At 43.4% G+C, this 22,708-nt stretch overlaps 1 protein-coding gene across 1 annotated transcript in view; it reads right to left on the bottom strand.

Moving 5' to 3' along the window:
- Window positions 1-8,935: 8,935 nt before the first annotated feature.
- Window positions 8,936-22,708, bottom strand: part of GRM2 (glutamate metabotropic receptor 2) — a 94,958-nt gene continuing 81,185 nt past the window's right edge. Inside the window, exons 4-6 of the mRNA XM_079968038.1 lie at window positions 21,410-22,476; window positions 12,435-12,609; window positions 8,936-10,077 (exon numbers count right to left, since the gene is read on the bottom strand). Coding sequence (XP_079824164.1) covers window positions 10,004-10,077; window positions 12,435-12,609; window positions 21,410-22,476 — 1,316 coding nt within the window. The 3' untranslated portion in view covers window positions 8,936-10,003. The remainder of the gene's footprint in view (window positions 10,078-12,434; window positions 12,610-21,409; window positions 22,477-22,708) is intronic.

Raw genomic sequence — 22,708 nt, 5'->3', positions numbered from 1 at the left:
TGGTAATGGCCATCTTTTAATTATAGTTTCACTATTTTCCCCACAGGAATTGTGGATGAGGTTTTCAGAAGCAAGGGGGCTGTGGTTTCTGAAATAAAAGAGCAAACAATTGTGTTCTACCTTTTTCTTGAAGAATCTGGAAAGTATATGACATTCCCAGGCTGATACTAGCCAGACCCAGATCTTCAGAAATATTTGGTAGCTTAAGGCCATTATTTGAATATTTTACTCTGGCCTTCATTCAGGAAACCAGGAGTCAGATTATATAGTCGACTACTGTCCATTTGGACTGGAAACAACTCTCTCAAGAAATTAGGTAGCAAGATCTGCCCACAGCTTTTTAATCAGAGATTGACAGTGCAGTCCAATGCATGTTTGCTCAGAAGGAAGCCCACCTGAGTTACATCCCCACTCACCCCCACACCCCTCCCTGGAAATACAATTCCAGCCTAAACCTAGCAACTTACATTTGCAAAGGGTGTGTGTTTTCTTGTTCTTTCATTCTGCTTCCAGAAGCTTCCTGGCTTCTAGCTAAGAATTTTGTCTAATTTCAGATTTTGGCATTGCATGACTTGGGTAAAGTTCACATTTAGAATATTGAGTGCTAATTAGTTCTTTTGTTATGAATAATGGCACTTAAGCATGTTTTCTCTCCAGCAGGGGAGGCAGTGGGAGAGAGATGCATTTGCAAAGGTCCTTGAAGTTGTGATAAGAGTTGCCTGAGTGAAAGCGGATTAGACAGCATGCTGTTTTGAGGGAGATCAGTTGCCCAACACTAGCAGCTTCACAAACCTTTTGCTCCATTCTGCTCCTGGAGCTTCAGCTGTGAGAGCCTAATCAGGGTGAATTGGCTGCTTTTGTGCTGCAAGTATGCTTATTTCTGTATTGGGTTAGGCCATGGGTAGGCAAACTAACCCACCCCAATTGCCTCCTAAATGTTATTTGTGGGGCATAGGAATTCATTATTCCCCCCCCCCCCAAAAAAAATATATAGTCCAGCCCTCCACAAAGTCTGAGGGACAGTGGACAGGCCCCCTGCTGAAAAAGTTTGCTGACCCCTGGGTTAGGCTTTCACAAGCTAGCAGTTTTGTGTGTGGGTGAGCGGATCCCACCTGTCTCTGGACAGAGTAAAATTACCGTATTTTTCGCTCTATAACACGCACCTGACCATAACACGCACGTAGATTTTAGAGGAGGAAAACAAGAAAAAAATATTCTAAACGAAACAGTGGATGTATAATTTTTGTGGTTCATGCTGTGGCCACAGACATGTGATCTGATGGTGATTTTGGGGTTGCCCAACGCAAAAATCCTGAGGATCCATGTGGATCCATGCTAAAGTCGCCCTAAAGTCGCAGGGGCGCTGGAGAGTGAACGGGAAGCAGGAGGAGGAGAATGGTAGCTCAAGCGCGCGCACACACACACACACAGCCTTTACAGTGGCTAATCCAAAATCGGAAAGCAAAAAACTGCAGGTAGGGACAGAGAACACGGGGTTGTTTTAAAGCAGCCAACCAGACAGGAGCCGCTTACACTCATGTAAGCGGCTCCTCTCCTGCTCTGCTTCTCTCCCTCCCCAGCTCGGCTCGCTGACAGGAGCCGCTTATACCCGCTTTGCTGTTTCAAAGCGAGCCACGGACTGCTCACTTGGGCAAAAAAAATGAGAGGCACAAATACAAGATGGGTGACACCTGGCTTGAGAGCAGTACATGTGAAAAGGATCTAGGAGTCTTGGTTGACCACAAACTTGACATGAGCCAACAGTGTGACGCGGCAGCTAAAAAAGCCAATGCAATTCTGGGCTGCATCAATAGGAGTATTGCCTCTAGATCAAGGGAAGTAATAGTGCCACTGTATTCTGCTCTGGTCAGACCTCACCTGGAGTACTGTGTCCACTTCTGGGCACCACAGTTCAAGAAGGACACTGACAAACTGGAACGTGTCCAGAGGAGGGCAACCAAAATGGTCAATGGCCTGGAAACGATGCCTTATGAAGAACGGCTAAGGGAGCTGGGCATGTTTAGCCTGGAGAAGAGGAGGTTAAGGGGTGATATCATAGCCATGTTCAAATATATAAAAGGATGTCACATAGAGGAGGGAGAAAGGTTGTTTTCTGCTGCTCCAGAGAAGCGGACACGGAGCAATGGATCCAAACTACAAGAAAAAAGATTCCACCTAAACATTAGGAAGAACTTCCTGACAGTAAGAGCTGTTCGACAGTGGAATTTGCTGCCAAGGAGTGTGGTGGAGTCTCCTTTGGAGGTCTTTAAGCAGAGGCTTGACAACCATATGTCAGGAGTGCTCTGATGGTGTTTCCTGCTTGGCAGGGGGTTGGACTCGATGGCCCTCCAACTCTATGATTCTATGATTCTACGACTGCAGCAGATTCACCCGCCATCCGTAGGCATTCGCTCCATAACACGCACAGACATTTCCCCTTACTTTCTAGAAGGAAAAAACTGCGTGTTATGGAGTGAAAATTATGGTACACCTTGCTCATAATCCCAATCAAGTTCAACATTTGCAGATGACAAGACTGACTTGCCACTGACATGACGCAGTCACTTAGCTAGAATCTGAGGGCAGGTAAACAGTTGAAGCTTCTATGGTGGGCTCAGTCAAAGTTGGCCTGCTTGTTTTTGCAACATCGGCTATCCCAACTACAAAAAAGATGCTCTTGTCACACAAGGCTTCAGTAATAAAAAAAGCACTTTATTTACATAAATTACAAAAGTCACAAACTTTCCCACAAAAAAATCTACTTTAAACTTTTCCATTTTTTTAAACAGTATGTACCACAATAACACTTGCGTCTTTATATAAAATTCACATTCGCCTTACCCCATCCCACATCAAACATTTTGTTGTTGCAACAGCCCTGTCTTCCTCCCCTGAGTGCCTTCACCTTTCACAGTTTCCGATAGTAAAGGGATCCCTAACCTCTTAGGGGCCGGTTTGCAAACTGATAGAAACTGCTGGGTACAGTATACACCAGGGGTGGCCAACTCCCAAGGGACTGTGATCTGCCAGTTTTTTAGGTGTTCAGGTCAAAGTTGTTGAGCTTTTTTGAGGCAGGAGGAAAACCCTGTTTTGGGGGGGGTGAAGAGCTAAAATTTTGAGCCTTTTGGGGCGGAGCCAAAGTTGTTGAGCTTCTTTGGGGGGGAGCCAGTGATCTACCACAGACATCCAGTGATCTACCGGTAGATCACGATCTTACTTGTTGGATGTGCCTGGTATACACTGTAATCTCTTCACAGACTGCTTCTTACAAGCTTAATTTCAACAAAGGAAGGCTTTGTGTGCTGGGAAAAGCCTCATCATGTTGGTGATTCCTGTGGTAAAAATAAAACGATAACCCTAAAAGGTGAACCTTCTATTATTTTGGTCAAAATGTTTCCCTTCCATCTAATGTTTTCTTCCTGAGGTGGCAAAAAAGTAAATAGTATGCAACAAATAAGAGAAGTTCTGAATGGTGGCTGTAATTCTTACAGGAAGAACAATGTGGGCAGTTAAAAGAGCTTAGTCTATCTGGGAATTTGATTGCCACATGCTTGTACTCTCCTTTTGCTTGCTTTATGGATAGTACTGAAACAAATAGCAGGGGGGACCAGGTTCATATCCCCACTCAGCCATGGAGCTCTCTAGGCGATCCTGGACCAGCCAATGTTTTTACCTAACTTATACCTCACAGGCCGATTGCGAGGATAAAAATGGGGGAAAAGGAAGCCCATGTGTACCTCCTGGCAATGCTTAGGAAAATGATGGGATAATAATACAATAAAGAAGCAAGTGTGCAGGCTGCCTGAAAACAGCTTGTGGTTCTCCAGCAATGCTTTCTGCATGACTCTTCCTTCTATTGTTCTTTGCCACGAAGTGCATTCTTACATATACATTAATAATACAGTTTGAAAATCTTACAATGCACAGACCACTGTTTTAAGACCTTTGAGAGTAGACCAGATCCGATTTTGGCATGTCTTTCCCCTTTATCCAAAGTGGCTTACAGCAATAGACTTCTGTGAATTTCAGATGTAAGACTCACTGCTTAAATAACAACAGTAGAAAGGGTTAGAAGAGAGGAATAGATAGAAGAATCCTACGGGTATATTCTGGAATCTCCAAGCAATGTAGGAACTTCTACACACAATTACAACTGTTCTCTTTGTTAAAGCAGCAGACTGAATGGGATAGGAGCTGCATGCTTTTACTTGTAATCCCGTTTAACTGGATGGCGCTGGTCTGCTAAGGGGTGTCAGCAGCCACAATTGTTCCTCCCACCTAGGGTTGGGCATTTATACTTTGGTACTTGGGACACGGGTGGCACTGTGGGTTAAACCACAGAGCCTAGGACTTGCTGATCAGAAGGTTGGCGGTTCGAATCCCCGCGATGGGGTGAGCTCCCGTTGCTCGGTCCCTGCTCCTGCCAACCTAGCAGTTTGGTAAATGGGAAGGTAAACTGTGTTTCCGTGCACTGCTCTGCTTCGCCAGAAGCGGCTTAGTCATGCTGGCCACATGACCTGGAAACTACGCTGGCTCCCTTGGCCAATAAAGCGAGATGAGTGCTGCAACCCCAGAGTCGACCATGACTGGACCTAATGGTCAGGGGTCCCTTTACCTTACTTGAGACAAATGTTCCCTGATAAGGCCAGATTGCCTCTGCCAAGTACTAGTGTAGAGCAGTGTTTCACAATGTGCTCCCCCAGATGTTGTTGGACTCCACCTCCTATCGCCCCCTGATCATTGGCCATTCTGGTTGGGCCTGATGGGTGCTGATGAGTCCAGCAACATTTGGAAGGGTAGTTTCAAGCATTTGAGCAGGGCTTCCGCATTTTTTGGGGGGAAGGAGGCGTTTCTTCTTACGGGCCCCTATTGAGTCTCGTAAACTGCAGTCTCATGTCCAAAAATGTAGGGAAAGATTTCCCTTGCATGCTAATCAGTAGAGTATCCATTCAGCATTTGCTGCAGGTCTCAGGTTCTAGGTAGGGACTGGGAACAACCCTGAGAACCACTACCACTCAACATAGGCAATGCTGAGCTAGATGAACCAATGGTCTGATTCAGTATAAGGCAACTTCCTATGTTCCTATTGGTTTAGAACAATAATTTCTAGGCTGTCCATTTTCTGGTTCAGAATTTTGCACACAGATTCAGCCCTAGAAAGTTACTACAATGAGATGTTAAAAAGCAGACCTGATCGATTAAAGAAATATTCATGCAAAATCCCCCCTCTTTTTTTTTTCAGGAGGGGATGAGGAAATATCTTTCTTCATCTTGCTGCAACAAACAGGGCTATGACATGTAGTGGCACCTTACAACATTTCACACCTGTTGTCAATATGGATGGCACAGGCGAGGCAGGTCCACAGTATAGCGTAGGTGCCTCAAATCATCACTTGCAGAAGAAATCTAGTATAGACATGCCATAGGTCTACTGCTTTATTTTTTAAAAAATAGTGGCACTGACACAACATTTTAAATGGTATTCTATTAATTATGTCTTGCCTATAAAAAAAGCAAAACACTTCTACTGCGACTCATTAGAATACATTGCCTGGTTCAAACATTTACATGAATACATAGGAAATACTGCAATTTGCAAATACCTCATAAACACCCAATTCCCTGTTTTCAGCGTTTTCACAAGTCCGAATAATGTAGTTGCCATTCTACTGATGGCTCCCAGCATGAGTTCACAATGGTAAAGTAATAGAGTGATTTTTAGCTCTGCCTTTGAGTCAGTTTCACAACTATGAACTGGGATTCCAAACAGTATATTTTTAAAAAAAGAATACTCCTATCATTTCAAATGTTGATCTTCCTGGGATTGTGAGGTAGCTCCACCTTCCCCCAAAGCTGTAGGGAGAATTGTTCATTCCAGAGGCAAGAGTGAGGCCTGCTGCCTGTATACAGGGGAAAAAACATTGTCCTCCAAGCTTCTTGATTTGTACCAGCTTTGGAAGCTGTATAGAATGATTCTGTATAGTTTTGTTACGAATGGAATTGCTTTAGAGAAGTAAAATTGTGCTTCTGACTTGTTTTATTTTAGCTTCCCTTTATTGTGAACAACTAAGGCCTTGAAGTGTTCCCCTTATGCCATCCATTTCCTAAGCTATAAAATTTGTCCAGGGGAGGGGGAAGCAAAGATCTGCCATAGCAATTGCATTGTATCTCATCTTAAGAGAGAATTACATGAGTGATTTCATTTCCCTCAGCTGCTAGGAATTCAATCGGCTCACAAAGAGAAACTTCAGCCCAAGTGATTGTCGAGCATCATAGATAAACAGAGGCGTATAACAAAGACTTCACAAAGTTTGGTACTGCTTGATAGACAACTTTACCCATAAGTGAGAACTGGCAGGTGGGGAGAGGCGATGGTTTGGCAGAGCTCCGCTAGTGGCTAAGTGCATCATTTTGCAAAGCTGGAAGGCTTAGACCAGTATTGAGCTTTGGATATGAGACCTACTGGTCCTAAGCATACATATGGAGTGGTTTTATGCTTCCAGGAAGAGGTTACATTCCGCAGTATATAGTAGGCGTTTCTGGATTTGTGTACGGAATAAAATATAAAGGAATCAAAGTAATTAATGTTGCGTTGATGAGTTCAGGGCAGAGTTGGGAACCTTTTTGTAAATTACTATTTTCCATTTTAGTGGTCCTTCATTAAGACTCCTCATGTATGTCTCAATCAATGTCAATCTACAAACCAGGTTAACTGTGTGAATTGACATTAAAGAAGTGGAGGGAGGGTTACTGTTTGTTATATTCTGCAAAACTTGAGAAAATAGCAAAACGAAAAGATGGAAAGGATTTGCTGAAATATCTAATTGAACTAGAATACAAAAAAGGGAGGTGTGAGGAGGTCAAGGAAATAAGCAAAGGAAAGAAAGTTATGTAAAGGTTGGATTTGTGTTTTTTTTTGTTTTTTTGTGCTTTGTCTGTTTAACTTTTTCTATTTTTCTTTCTGTAACCTTCAAAACTTTAATAAAATCTATTATATAAAAAAAGAGAAAATAGCAAAACGGAAGTATCATTTGCCTTATTAGCTAACAAAAATGGATGGGACTTGGGACTCAATGTTCTAACGTAGAGTAAATCCCGTGGTACTCAAAACCAGACATGTTTGTTGTAAATAAATGAAAGATGAGTGCCAAAGTTGCTGCCAGAAGTGGGGTCTCTGACCCTTTAAGGACCACCACTAGAACCTTAGGATTCAGTGCTACCATCTTGGTTTTCACTGAGAAGAAGCCCTGACTAGCTCAGAAATGAGAAGTTGTCTCCTTTCATGAACAAAAGAGGGCTGGTAAGGCCCATTGGCAGTGGTGCAGAGGATTCTTAAATCATGCCCCCCTTGTTCACCGTGCCTCCAGTTTTATCCTGACAGGTTTAGGGAGTCCTCCCGGGCCAAAGGTCCTTCAAAAGCTGGAGTCAGCCTTCAAGTGAATCTCCCCTCTCCCCATTTACTTTCCTTTTCTAGAAGTCATGCATGTAGCACTTTTTCATGCTAACTTTTTAGAGGAGAGAAGAGTTTACACTGCAACTACAGAGTACATAGAAAAAAGAAGTCCATATTTGCAGGGGGCAGTCAAATTTTCCCCTTTTTCCTGTTGGGATGTGCTTCTTGTAAGTAATCATCTGAGAGATGACTGTCTTGGTTTTTAACTCAAGGTCACATTTTTGCCAAACAACTTCCCCTGTGATAGTCTGCTGGGGAATATTTGCTTCAAATCAGCATCATTTAGAATAAGTAGACGATATCTCTGTTGATGACAATGAGGTTCAGAAAGGTTTCTGGTACAACACAAATGGTCTGGTGCGCTGGTTATACTGTGAAATCTGTCTATATTGACTGTACAATTTACTATGACTGCTTATAACAGGTTACTGTTAAGCTTAGCTAATAACTGACAATGTTATTCAGCACCATATATACTTTGGCCTGAAGTGTTTTCCATTGAAATCTTCCAGTGCTATTTGTAAAGCAAGTGTCTAGGTAATTATGAGCCACTTTCAAGAGCTGTATGACTGGTATTGACAAAGGGAATTGTCCTTCCAGTTTATTCAAGAATACTAGCAATCTGTCCATCATACTCCTTATAACACTGAGCAGTTTGGTTACTCCAGTGGCCTAGGCTTGAAGGATAGAACTAAGATGATAAGAAGAGCCTGCTAGATCAGGCCAATGGCCCATATAGCCCAGCATCCTGCTCTCATGATAGTCAACCAGATGTCTATGGGAAGCCCATAAGCAGCACATGAATGCCACAGTACTCTGCCCTCCTGCAACTCTCATCAACAGATATTCAGAGGCATTTCTCTTTCTAGGTCAAGAGCAGCCTTGTACCAACTTGGTACCCTCCAAGTTTTGGACTTCCTGGTCATTTGCCAGGGGCTTGTGAATGATGAACACTGGAGTCCAGAACATCTGAAAGGTACTCGGTTGGGAAAGGCTGCTCTTGATATTCTGCCCTAATATTCTCCAAGTGACCTAGGAAAAAATATGGAGAAACGTGACTCTTGGGACATGCTGGCAAAATGGTGTCTCTCCATTTAGACTCATATAAATGAATCACCTTCCTACACTTCCCATGGCCTTGTCACTTGCTGTTTTCTTGTGAATTCTCATTGCAAGGGAGTCATGGGCACCTTACAACTGCCAGGAGCAGCTCCTCAATGCCTTCTACATGTGCTGTATCAGGAAGATTTTGGGCATCACGTGGCAGGACAACGTCTCAAAGATGTGCTCTTCCAAGCCCACATTCCCAGCAGGTTTGCACTTTTGTCTTTCATGACATCTATGCTGTCTTAGCCATGTCCGTAGAATGGAAGGTGGCTCTAGGCACCAAGCCTGTTGGCAGACCAACTCTGCTTTACAAAAATGTCTGCAAATGTGACATGAAGGTTGGCAACATTTAACCCGCCATGTGGGAATCCCTTGCAGACGACCGGGATGTGTATCCATAGCAGTGATCAGAGGAGGAATGACTGCTGGGAGGAGAGCAGAGAAAAGAAATTCCATGTTGCACCTGTAGCAGCACAGCCAGACACCTTCACCTGCCCCAGCTGCAACAAAACATGTCTCTCCCATATCGGTCTCTACAGCCAGCTGTAACCTTCTAACAGTTTGACTTCACCCACAACGGTGCACTCCTCCATTGTCTCCGGAGACAGATGGATGCCAACCAAGGGATAATACTGGACTCATCTGGGATGTGTGTTTTCTTTGTCTCATCTTGTTTCGTTCTGCAGAGCGGCATATAAGATATAACTCACTATTCTGTTAAAAACCAGGTGTGTGGTTCTATTTCTCTTCTCAGATATTATCACAGGAGCATTTTGTCAATTCATTTCAGGAAGCTTCTCACAGAGATTATGCTTGCAAGCAACTGGTAGACATATTACAAATATATGTATGTTTGGAGTCATTGCAAGTATCAGTGTGTGCCACCAGGTTTTTAAATCGTGAGGAGATCCTATCCCATCTTTTCAATCCATAGCACCACGGATTCCTTGGTATTCTTCAGAGTTTTAATATTGATCCTCCCTCTTAACAACAGAAGTATTGTATACATTGAGGAAAAGTTTGAGGGAATGCAGTTTGTTATAAACAACAACAACAACCAACAGCTTCACCGTTCCTTTTCAAGTGTAGACAAGATAAAGGAATGTATGTGGATTCTTCATTGTCACCCTAGTAATCTGATAGGGAATCAGTCTTGTATCCATAGCATGAGGGCAACATCATGGGCCTCTTCACAGATACATTCTCAACTGTGCCAAAGTTTCCTTGCATCTCTAAACTGGTGCTGGACTTTGGGGGTAAAGGATAATCTCTGTTCTCTTGCTTTTTCCTTGGAAAAACTTGTTCAACAAATAGGCATGGGGAACAGGGTTTCTCTCTCTCTTTTTAGGAAACAAGAGGCCCAGTGGGAAAGAAGAAGGCATGTGTTCATAGGGAGCGAGCACAGAGGCAACATACGGTAACTGACAGAGAACACAGAGGCATTCACAAGGATGATGTTGTGGAGTCCACCACTTCACGGCCATTGCACACTGTTGGCACAAATTGAGAAGATGACCCTGTGGGGCAGAGAACAGAAGGAGGTTTCAATGAATAGCAGTTTTTAATAATCCTGCACTTACCCAAACACTACCATCTGCAAACCACCACTCCATCTCACCTGGTGGTGCTGAGTTCCCATGCATCATAGCTGAGCTGCCAGTCATCTGTTTTCAGCCATTTCAAATTCTAGCACATCAGCTCTAACACAATCATACTGCATCAATACATTTCATTGATATAAACACTGAGTTGATTTGTTTAGAGCTTTTATTTATATACCATGCAATATGCACAGCCCTGTCTTCATCCTTACAAGATAGGTAAAGGACCCTTGGATGGTTAAGCCCAGTCAAAGGCAAGTAAGGGGTGCAGCGCTCATCTCACTTTTCAGGACGAGGGAGCCAGCGTTTGTCCATAGGCAGCTTTCTGGGTCATGTGACCAGCATGACTAAACAGCTTCTGGTGCAATGGAACACTGTGACGTAAGCCAGAACGCACACACTGTCTGTGGGCTTCTCAGGGCACTGATTGGTCACTGTTGGAGAAAGGAAGCCATCCAGTGGTAAGGGATAATGGGAGTTTCCCTCAAATCTGATACAGCAAAGCACTGCTTATATGAAAATCCTGATCACATGTTGTCTCTGTCCAAATGTACACAAGTAGCAAGGGAATGCAAGATGCTGTTTATCACCACATTTTCTTCCAACATACTGCCACTGAGAAGTAGCAGATCTAGCAATAACACACCCTTTTGTTAGGACTTGGACACAGCTAAGAAAAACTTATTAGGAGTGTTTTATTCTTCCCAGAGTAGAGGATTTGCCACACCCTATGGCCTGTTTTGGATTATCATTCTAGGAAACCATTCTGGAAACCATTGCCTTAGGAAGCCAACAATGGGTGCCAGGATCAAGTCCTCTTCCCCTCCTCTCACATGCCAACCTTGGTGTGGAGGTTTTGGCTTGTTTTAAGCTGGAGTTCCTCATCACATCTGAACCAGGAAACCAGGAAAACAAGCCAAAGCCAAACCAGTTTCCAGCTTTTGAAACCGAGTTGTAATGGCTGAACTGCAAGCCCCCTTACATTTCTACCCAAGTGTACCTTTACAGGGGAACAGGGAATAAATGGTCTGTGTCATTAATAGAAATGTGTTCTTTGCTTATCTATACTGTTTGTTTACTGCAAAGTATAACATGCACAATACTGATTAGCAAAACCAAGCTGTCTTTGTAGCCATGTAAAGGTAAAGGTAAAGGTAAAGGTAAAGGTAAAGGTAAAGGTAAAGGTAAAGGTAAAGGTAAAGGTAAAGGTAAAGGTAAAGGTAAAGGTAAAGGTAAAGGTAAAGGTAAAGGTAAAGGTACCCCTGCCCGTACGGGCCAGTCTTGACAGACTCTGGGGTTGTGCGCCCATCTCACTCAAGAGGCCGGGGGCCAGCGCTGTCCGGAGACACTTCCGGGTCACGTGGCCAGCGTGACAAAGCTGCATCTGGCGAGCCAGCGCAGCACACGGAAACGCCGTTTACCTTCCCACCCGTAAGTGGTCCCTATTTATCTACTTGCACCCGGGGGTGCTTTCGAACTGCTAGGTTGGCAGGCGCTGGGACCGAGCAGCGGGAGCGCACCCCGCTGCGGGGATTCGAACCGCCGACCTTTCGATCGGCAAGCCCTAGGCGCTGAGGCTTTTACCCACAGCGCCACCCGCTGTCCCTTTGTAGCCATGTACTTGACTATTAACACACACAATTTTATACCTGTGCCAAAATCAGTACCCTTAGATTTGTATGTTTCACTCCCTCAAATTATTTTGTTTGTCACCAGGTGTTTCCAGATTAGGGTGGGAGGAGCTTAATTTGCAAATGGATAGTTGGCAATATCCAGATTAAATGGTGTGGGGTGGGCATGTGGGCAATTCAACAAACTTGCATGCATAGGAGGAGCTCCAATCCTACAATAAAGACCCATCTCGAAGCAGCTACCTTCATGGATGAATTACTGTGTTAGAATCTCATGGAAAATGGTGCATTTGCATAGAAACAGTGGATCAGTTACAGAACATGGTAAATTTGGAACAGGCAAGGTGAAGTATTTAATCACAAAACACAACTGGGAGTGTTACTCATTTTTATTCTTATGCTATGTGTTTTATGTTTTTATGTTGTAAACTACCCTGTGATATTTGGATGAAAGGCAGTATATAAATTTAATAAATAAAAAAGAGCTTATAAAATTCATTACTACTGTGTGGCGATGGGAAGTAGCTTAGATGTTGTAAATAAGGATTAAAGAAATTCATGAATCCATCAATCGCTATTAGGCCCCAATGAGCCATTCAGAATGCAGAGAACAGTACCTAGGGGGAATCGTATGTTACTCACCATGCGAGTGGCTGGAGCTTGCAGCGGTCACACTAAAACGGTTGGTGGAAACACGATGGCTGGCGACATTCTTCTGGGGCTGGAAGAGGATGATATGTAACTTGGGAGTAAAGAGGCAACCAAGGACCACTGTGCCACTGAGGCTAACAGAGATGCACATGGTGGTGGTCTGGACCTGTGCAGAGGCAAAGAAAGAAAGAAAAGCAGGTCATCAATCTGTAAGGTAAAGAAAGAAAGTGTGATGTTTACATGTGTCCCTACTTATGTACCCCCGCATATAGGAACTACCCAAGTACACACTTCCAACTGGCAGAGAAATAGGCAAGTACCATTTTATTCTAGACTAGAAGAAGCATGATCTTTACTCAATAAATCTTCCCAAATTGTATAAACCTATGCAATGCACTCTGAGTTCTTCGTTCTCTCCTACCAACCATCATTCTCTTGTTTTCCTAAGGGTATGTGAGTTTCTGAAGGTTTCTTTCAAGGTTTGGCTTCTTTGGCATGTGGGCAAAAGTCATACATTACTAACCCAACCTATTCACAGTGCTGGTTGCTTAACTTTAAAAAAGGACATGGGGAAATTAAAAGGACAACCCAATCACATTCTTGAAAATAAAACAAATGAAAACAAATGGAAAAAGTTGTTTCTGCCTAGGGCTGGACATGTATTGGGTCCCTTGTCAGCAGAACTGTGCAGACTAACTGATTTAAGCTGCTATTTTATAGGTGCTTACCAGGTGATGAAGCAAACCCCATGAAATTCAGCCAGGCTAACTTCTGAGTAGAAATGTGTAGGAGTGTACAGTTATAAAACCACGCTTGTCCATATAAGATTAAAGGTAAAGGTACCCCTGACCATTAGGCCCAGTTGTGGATGACTCTGGGGTTGCGTGCTCATCTCGTTCTATAGTCCGAGGGAGCCGGCATTTGTCCACAGACAGTTTTTCCAGGTCATGTGGCCAGCATGACTAAGCCGCTACTGGCGAACCAGAGCAGCGCACGAAAACGCCGTTTACTTTCCTGCCGGAGTGGGAGCTATTTATCTACTTGCACTTGACGTGCTTTTGAATTGCTAGGTTGGCAGGAGCAGGGACCGAGCAACGGGAGCTCACCCCATTACGGGGATTCGAACTGACAACCTTCTGATCGGCAAGCCCTAGGTTCTGTGGTTCAGACCACAGCGCCACCCGCGTCTCCCATATAAGGTTATGTCACACTAAACAAGTTAGTTAGTTGTCAGTGTAATAGGAGTGCAGCCCATGAAATCCTGAAACACATCCTTCAGGAATGCAATCCGATAGATCAGAATTAAGCCTCATTGAATTAAGTGGAAGTCATGTATTAGTATTTATCTGATGGTTTCAGCTATAGGTTTATGTCCCTGCATATATTTTAAGTCTTGCTCTCTCATTTCTTATTGTTGTTCTCTCCACTTATCTGTCTGTATCTTATCACAGATATGTGGACAACCAGCTTTATCACTTCTTCCTGTGAATGTAGGATTCACATGCCACCCTTGGTCTGGCTCAATTTAGTTTTTATGTTTGTGTCATGAAGTTCTATTTTGTTATTTGGGTTACATGGATATTTATTTTATTTTATTTTTTAAATCAACTTTAAAATGTATTACTATAGCTCCCTTGTTGCAATCTAGTTCTACATACACTAACTCATTGGCTTCCATAAGGTGCAGAAGAAGTTGAAATTCCCTTCCTTTGGATTGCTAAGAAACAAGCATGCTATCTTCCGATAAAATTAATATACTTCTGCAGTTTTTGCACTCAGTACATTCCCCATAATGATGGAAGACAACTCCCATGGCATATAAATAGATTTAATATAACAAATGAGAAATATGAATTGAAAGTTATTATCACAAAGACTCAGGAACTGTCAAGAGATTCAGCTGATTTCATGAACATATACATATATATTTCTTAAAGAAAACGAATCCTTCAACAGATTAAGGAATTACCAAGATGAGTGTGTAGAAAGAGAAAGCAAGTCTCTGACAAAAAGCTAATAATGTCAACTACCAGTTGGTTCCTCTCCTGAGACACATCAACACACTCTCTAAAGTCACAAGAGCATGTGATTTTTCCAATCACAGGATGACATCTACTATTATTCCCTGATGCTTCCAGCAATAGCAATTGTCCTATAATTTTTGTGGTTCCTTAGATGGTGGCCTTTCACAGCTTAAGCTTGTGGAGGGCATTGGGGGTGACTATTGTAGAGTTTTCATAATCATAAATGCAGTTATCATACTAACATAGCAATAGGTTGCTGATGTCATGTCATGGGCCTGAATATTTTTTTTGTAGGAAAAAAACTTGTTGAAAACTTCTTGCTACTTTGTTCCTAGGGCTTCTAGCCTAGGATGATTTGCACATCAGACTCAGTAATTAAATTAACAGAATCCCTGCCTTGACCTCCAGCTCCACTGAGGACTACTGTACTCAACGGCTGAGTTCGCATCAAGCATCTATAGATACAGATAATCAGTATTTTATCTTTAACATATGCACCTGAGGAATTGTTCTGTGTAACTCAACATTCTCATCTATATAGCTGATGCAGCTGGAAGAGGGGCCACAGCGTTTGGTTTACATGCTGAAGGACTCAGGTTCAATCCCTGATGGCTCCAGGTAGGGCTAGGATTGTCCCATGTGAAATACCAGAGAGCTGCTGAGTGGAGTTCTGCTCACAGAATTCTGCCACAAGAGTTGAGGAATGAGGGGGATTTTGACTGTCTACAGGGCTCCTTTGCCAAAGGGTCAGATTTATCCATTTATCTGAGCAGCAGCTAGGAGAACTCTACTCTTGGGTAGAAAAATACGGACAGATTGTTTCAAACATGTGCTCTAAGCTTGGAGCAAAGCTTAAAATGTCCTTTCTCGTAGGTTACATGACAATAAGAGAGAGGAAACAGAAAGAGAAGACTTCACTTCCTCCCTAGTTGGAGGAATGGGGGCCTATCCTAGCTGAGTCTATGAATCTAACTCTGTGATCTTAACCCCTTCATGCACTAACTAGCACTCATGCATAGTTATGCTTGACTGCAATTTCCCACAATGAGAACAGTGTAGACAAAGGAACAATCTCCCTAACCAAACAAATGGATGTGCCAACGGAGAAAGCGTCACACCCCATATTCTGTGTACCCCCTATTTCCCCCAGGAAAGTAGCTGCGGTGTAAGTACGTTGTTTCTTTAAGATTTGCTGAGTATACATAATTGATAGAGTGACTGGGGCAACCCTGATGGGCGGGGTAATAATAATAATAATAATAATAATAATAATAATGACTTAGCTGAGACTGGCTCAATTATCTGGCAAAGGAGCAGAAGTATACTTTTTAGTGATAGCTCCCCAGAGCACAGCACATGTTAGCTTTACAAATTAATAAATATTACTACTTTTCTAAAAAATAGTTAATTCTGGTTTAGGAAAACAACACCGTAATAATTTAAATGGACATTTGCCATTCCCAGCTTGTGCAAAGCAAATGCTTTTTTGCATTAGACTATCTGGTAACTTAATACAAGATGTAAAGTATGAAGCAGCCCTTAATCCCTCCACAAGTCCAGGGGTAGTTTTAATTGTACAGTTGCTATGAAACCACTCTTACAAGTTTCTATGAAAGTGGGCTTGACATGTCATTGATCTGACCCTCTAGCAAAACTCTGATGAAACATTTCCTCTTGCTTTGGAGCCTTCTGAGACCAGGTATTTGGCAGGCTTAGTGAAATTTTCATTCTAATTTCCTGCCTGTGGGAAGTCCTTTAGTCTGACCCCACCTGGGAAGATGAGAGAAATGCTGTTTTCCTCTGTCACCACCTCAACCTCAGGAAGTGGAGACCCAGCAATGCAATATCAAGACAGTGGGTCTCTTGCCACTACTAGGTCTTAGCAGTTTGCTGGACTAGTAGGGTTAAAACTTTACAACAAGCTTCCTGGGCTGCAAATGTACAACATTCAAGTTCAGGCTCAAACCTTGCAAACAGTTGTTGCACACCTAATTTCTCCTGTGAGTTTATTTGTTGATTAATATGTGATACATCCTTGGTTTCACTATTACATGACTGGATCCCCTCATCTAATTGTGACTTGAAGCTATTTTTATTGATCATAGCTTAGTCATTATTTATTGCAATTGTTAAGAGTGAATTTCTGTTTAATTATTATTATTTACTGCTGTCTTGAGAGTTAATTGCATTGTGTACTATTATATTATAATAGATTACTGAATATTACTTTATTTGATATAAGATGATTATTTTAAAGTTATGTTTTATTATGATGCTTTGTATTGGATCAGATTATTATAAGGTGTATGTTTTTGTTGCTGCTGCTGCTGTTGTAAACTGCCTTGTGCATAGAAATATAGAAAGGCGGTATACAAATTAAAAGTGGAATACAGAAGTCTTTTACCCTTCCACCCCAATTTGCCTTTTGACTTGCAATTATATGCACTGAATGATCCATGCCTTTCTCCCAAATGAGTCTACCTCACAGGGTTGTTGTGAGGATAAAATGGGGAGGATGAGAACCATGCATGCCATGTTGAGTTCCTTGGATAAAAGCTGGGATGAACGTATTGTGAATGTTTTTTTTTTTTTTAAATGCTGCCTTGTCATATTAAACACCTTTGTGTTTAGAAACTTCTCCTTGAGTTAGTCTAGTTTCAGAGTTTGGGATGGATATTGGAACAACATACATAATGTACAAAGTGTTGATGAAACACGGGTCCTACATTATTTAGAGATGGTCAAATGCCCAGCACAGCAGAGAGGGGGACAGCTAATGGCAGTCTTAGAGTACACATCCAAGCTTTTACTGGGCCAGTGCTACCATTAGGCTGAGTGAGATGCAACCTTAGGCAGATTTGAGGTGTCATGAAAGCACAGAAGATGGTTATTTAATTTATTGTTGCATTCTTACTGCCATGGATTGGGAGGAGGGACTTTTGCCTCAGGGATGTTCTGCCTCGGGTACCACAGGAACTTGCCAGCCTTGGGCTTTCTTCACATTGGCTTTGATGGGGAGGGGGCATTTGCTGCTCTGCCTCAGGCAGCAAAATGTCTTGCACCAGCCCTGAGCATGCTTGGGTGCTATGCTGGGCTCTAACAAGCAGTTGGGGAGAGATGTGTGGGGAGATGGAGGACAGCAGCAATGTTTTATAAAAGCTTTTATAGTTTTGTACTAGTTTCTAAAGTAATTCTGGGAGCTGAGGGCACAGAGGACCCTGTCACTCAGCACTTCAGAAGGTAGCTGCATAGCAGGATTTTTCCATTAGTCTAATCAAATTACAAACTCAAGTCCCCACATTTCATGCAGGCAAGGTCCCTGCTTCCGGGTGGCTTCAATGGAGCTGTGCTATTCAGCACCCATTAATAGCACACAGGTACTCTTTACAGAAATCAGAAAGCTCTAATAAGGTGCCTTTTGGGCCAAGTTTCTTACAGGCATCATTCCAAAGTTTCTCACAGCATCATATTAACAAGCTCCCTGAAGAGTCTGCAAGCTTCTCAGAAATGCCAAGTGCATTTAACCGAAGACCTTATGGAACAGGTGCCTGCTACCAGTACCAAATTTTAGTATCTATCCCTATCAGTGACCCACCTCTACAGAAGATGGAACCCAGCCTAAATTGGGATGTTGCCACAGGATGGGTTAAACCAGAAGTGGGCAATAGGTACATTTCAAGCTAGTGGTGGATCTGTGGGTTAGCTCAGTTCTGATACTGAAAGTGGAAACAAATTCATGGTCTGAGCCATGTGCTCAGAGCACTCTGTTCCTTAATGATCAGAATTAATTATCTTAATTCCACCACCATGCACCTCTGTTTTGCATGCAGCTCCAGCTGGTGAACCTTGAAGCTGCAGGAAAAGAATAAAGTAGATCCCAGAAGCCTGCCTGCCCATCCCTGGGTTAAACTGCCAACACCTTTGAAGGGGCTTCATGATGGAGGTTTGTTTGAATGTTGGGCGTATTAATCTAGTGTTCCCAATACTCACCAGTCAAGCAGACTAGCAAGACGCATGACTTTGGCAATAGTCCAAAGGAGTGACTGTCACAACAAATTCCTGCACCTTTCCCCCCCCAGATAACTCATCTTTTCCAGTGAAATTGCCCTAACATAAAACCAGTTGGGGGAAGCTGCAAGGAAGCGTTAACCTAACTCCCTGCCCAACAAGTAGATCAAACACCACAATCCCTATTTTATGAAGGATAATGTCCCCCAAGACCACAACAGAGATTGCTTAGCTTTCATATCCAGAAGATTAAAAAAAAACCCACACAGAACCATATTATATTTATTAAAGATTATTGCACTATTAACAATTAAAACTGTTTTCTGCTTTGGAACGCACAGATATTGAAAACGAACCTCTGTATGGTCTGCATAGCACATTGATGGCCACTGGGGGCTGCTGTTTCTCTAGCGAAACAAACACCAAAGGCAGGGCCCAGAGAGACTGATGCAGTAGGAATGGAGAGTTGGAAATATTGTACTCATTTTAAAAATTACCTTAAGGTCCAGAAAGTAATTATTTCCTTGTCCCTAATTACCCAGTTGCAGATAATCATTGATGTTCATTGCTAGCAATGCACATTCTTCTACGATTCTTGAAAAATTATGCAACTTGCTGTTTTTGACACAATCTTTGAGTTTTCTTTAAGCAACTGCACATTTGTGGGAGTGGAATGGGCCCCACAGTCCCACAAAATAGCTGAATTGCTGTGTCTTCATTACGACAGTAGCATGCTTACAAACATTCAGTTCTTTTCAACACAAGTCACCTCTAAGTGCATTGGCCAAATCTCTGGCAATTCTCCAACGTGTGTCCAGATTCCAATTGCCTCCAATCTTTTCTGATCAAGTTTTTTTTCCAGAGATATGGTGAGCTGGGATCAGGATATGAAATGGAATACTCAGAAATTCAACACAACCAGATCACTGAAAATGGCAGCTATCCCACACTGAAGAATTATTATGTGAACTGATTCTCTCTAAAGTGCTTTCCAGCTCATCAGTCTACAACCTAAGAAATGAAAAAATGCTCATTTGTTGTGCACTATCAAAATATCTTCCTTCAAGGTTTTGTTTCTGTTTTGGCTCCAGATCTGTCCAAGGGACTTTCCCACCAGATGAAGGAGGGGCAGCTGTTTTCACAGTTTCCTTCTCCTCCCTGTTGCCCCACAAAATTCTGCTTTGGAGGGTTCTGGGGCTGAGATTCACCCAGCAAGTCATTGTGCAAGGAATTCCTTTTGTGCAGTGGGACTTCCTCCCCGCGTACCTGTCCTGAAATTGGCTCAGGGGAGAAGAACTCCCAAAACAGTGGGGGAGGGGAGAGGAGAGGGGGAGGGTTGTTCTGTCTGCCAAGCTGTAATATTTGTGCTGACTTTGATCCAACTTGTGGAATTAATAACAAATAGGCTGTAAATCACCCCTTCAATAAATCTTTAAAATGCCCCAGTACCAGTTTCTGTTCCTGCAAGGGAGGTTTTAAAACTGATTCACTATGAATCCTTCAGCTGGGATAGCAGCAAAACAAGCTATACCTGCAAATATGTTTTTTTGTGTTTTTTTAAACAACGGCACAGGAGGGCTGAAAAATTTCAAGTGTGCTTTGCCTACCCATCCCAAACAGGCTGATACTTCACTTAATTTTAATTTTTTTAATGCAACAAATCCAACCTAATCCTCACCCCTCACCTTCACATGAAAACAACAGAGAAATGCTGGACTGCAACAATTTGACAACAGCATTTTGCCTAGTTGCTCCAGAAAAACCTGACAGGATAGAAGAAGAGACGAAAAGAGCAACTGGGCTGGTATATGATTTTGATTGGAATAACTTGACATAAAGTTGACATAAAGTATGGTTCCAGGAATGGAAAGACAGGCAGATAAGCCAAAGCTTCCAGAAATATTTTGTTGGAAGTGGGATGTATGTAGTAAAGGTAAAGGTAAAGGGACCCCTGACCATTAGGTCCAGTCGTGGCTGACTCTGGGGTTGCGGCGCTCATCTCGTTTTATTGGCCAAGGGAGCCGGCATACAGCTTCCGGGTCATGTGGCCAGCATGACTAAGCCGCTTCTGGCGAACCAGAGCAGCACACAGAAACTCCATTTACCTTCCTGCCGGAGCGGTACCTATTTATCTACTTGCACTTTGATGTGCTTTCGAACTGCTAGGTTGGCAGGAGCAGGGACCGAGCAACGGGAGCTCACCCCGTTGCGGGGATTCGAACTGCCAACCTTCTGATCAGCAAGCCCTAGGCTCTGTGGTTTAACCCACAGCGCCATCCGTTCAGCTAATATTTGAAGTGTAGTGCAATAGCCTAATAGAGAGTCCCTAGGGTCCCTTGCACTCTTGGCAATGAGCTGTATTAGCTCCCCCCAGAAGAAGAAGAAAAAAAAAACACTACTTCAATAGTCACTTTCGAAATGGCTACATTTTACACCACCCAAGTACTCAAAGCGTCCAGAGTGAGAGCGAGGCAAGGGGCAAGGGCGAAAAAATCTGCACACTTTCGTGCTACGGTGCAAGAAGGACGGGAAGCTTTTTCCGTGTTCGATCTCACTGTGACAACAGAAGCATTCTGATTTTTTGCACTCTCCCTGGGCTTGTGTCCCTGGCGAAGGGCGGCTTCGCCAATCCCCAGGTATGCTTCTGCTAATAGTGCGGAGACTGAAAAGGCAAGCTGACAGGAAGCCAAATAGTCCACTATAGTTCTGGAAGTGGCTTTCATGTCACGTGAAAGCTCAAATGCAATGTGGAAATGAGTACTTAGCAAAATGTCATGAAAATGGAACAAACTGCAGTGTGGATGCAGCCGGCGTGAATCTGCTCCACCCCCCCCCCCCTTATTTTCTCCCCATCCAACAGAATAAGGATAGGTGATAGGAAGGTGCCTGCCACAGGCTACTTTCCGCCCTCATTCGCAGCAGGAGATGACTTACCCTGTAATCGCTAGAGGTGACGTAGAAGATGGGCAGGAAGGCCAGCCATATGATGCACGTGGTATACATGGTGAACCCAATGAACTTGGCCTCGTTGAAATTCTCAGGGCATTTCCTGGTCTTGAAGGCATAGACTGTACACAAGACTATCAAGAGCACATTGTAGGTGAGTGAAATGAGCATACTGGAGTCTTGGTTGTTGCACTTGAGTGTGACAATGTACCTTTTGTCGGGCTCCGTCTCCTTCCGAGTGCCGGGAGTCTCCACCAGGAGCCAGATGACGACGATAATGAGCTGGCAAGAAATCAGAGCCATGCAGATGACCACTTGGGAGGTGGGGCTGATGAACCTTGGGCGCTGCACGCCCTCCTTCACCCCGCTGAAGATCCGAGCGATGCGGTTGGTCTTGGTCAAGAGGGCCGAGTAGCAGACGGCGAAGGAGGTCCCCAGCCCCAGCCGCCGCAAGGTGCAGACCGCCGTAGAAGGCTTGGCGATGAAGATGAACGTCATGCTGTAGCACATCAGAACCCCGGTGAGCAGGATGTAGCACAGTTCGCGTCCGGAGGCCTTGACGATGGGAGTGTCGTTGTTCTTCACGAAAACGCCAAAAACAAACAGGGTGGAGATGAAACCGAGGCAGGAAATGGTGACTGGTCCAATAGCCCAGACGTCCTTCCAGCGAATGTACTCTTGGGGTAGCTCATAGCATGCATTCAGCATCGCGTTGGGCCAGTAGCCAAGTCCACAATCGCTGCAAGTGAACTCATCCAGCAGATATTCGTAAGGCTGGCACGGAATGCATATCCAACAGCACATGTCTCCTGGCTGCATGCTCTTCATTTCATTCTTCTTGCAGGGATCGCTGCACTGGGAAACAGGGATGGAGGTCTTCACCCAGGGGATGAGGCTTGTGTTCAGGATGAGTCCTTCTGCCCAAAAGCCCACTTTCTGATAGCGATACCTCCCGTTGGCTCTGTGGTAGTTGAATATATTGTAGCGGCCAATCCCATCCCCACAGTGGTCAAACCGAACTGTGCTTTTGGTGTCTAATGATGGTCGAAAGGGAGCTGCGAAGCAGAAGAGCAAAAACTCATTTAAATGATGGAAAAGCTAAATGATTAGAAAATCAAATGTCCACATATAATTGAATCAAGCTCCACACGTACCTGTCACTCTCCTTTCCAGGGAATGTCTACAGAGGATTAACTACAAAGTGTTATCATACTTTGAAATAAATCTACTTCTGACTAATGGGATTGACAGAAAAATGTTTCAGTAAGAAGAGGAAAAAAACACATT

The sequence above is a fragment of the Podarcis cretensis genome, assembly GCF_951804945.1.
Source record: "Podarcis cretensis genome assembly, chromosome: 2".
NCBI classification, from domain to species: Eukaryota; Metazoa; Chordata; class Lepidosauria; order Squamata; family Lacertidae; genus Podarcis; species Podarcis cretensis.
The sequence above is the reverse complement of the archived record's forward strand: the minus strand, read 5'-3'. Positions and strand labels throughout refer to the sequence as shown.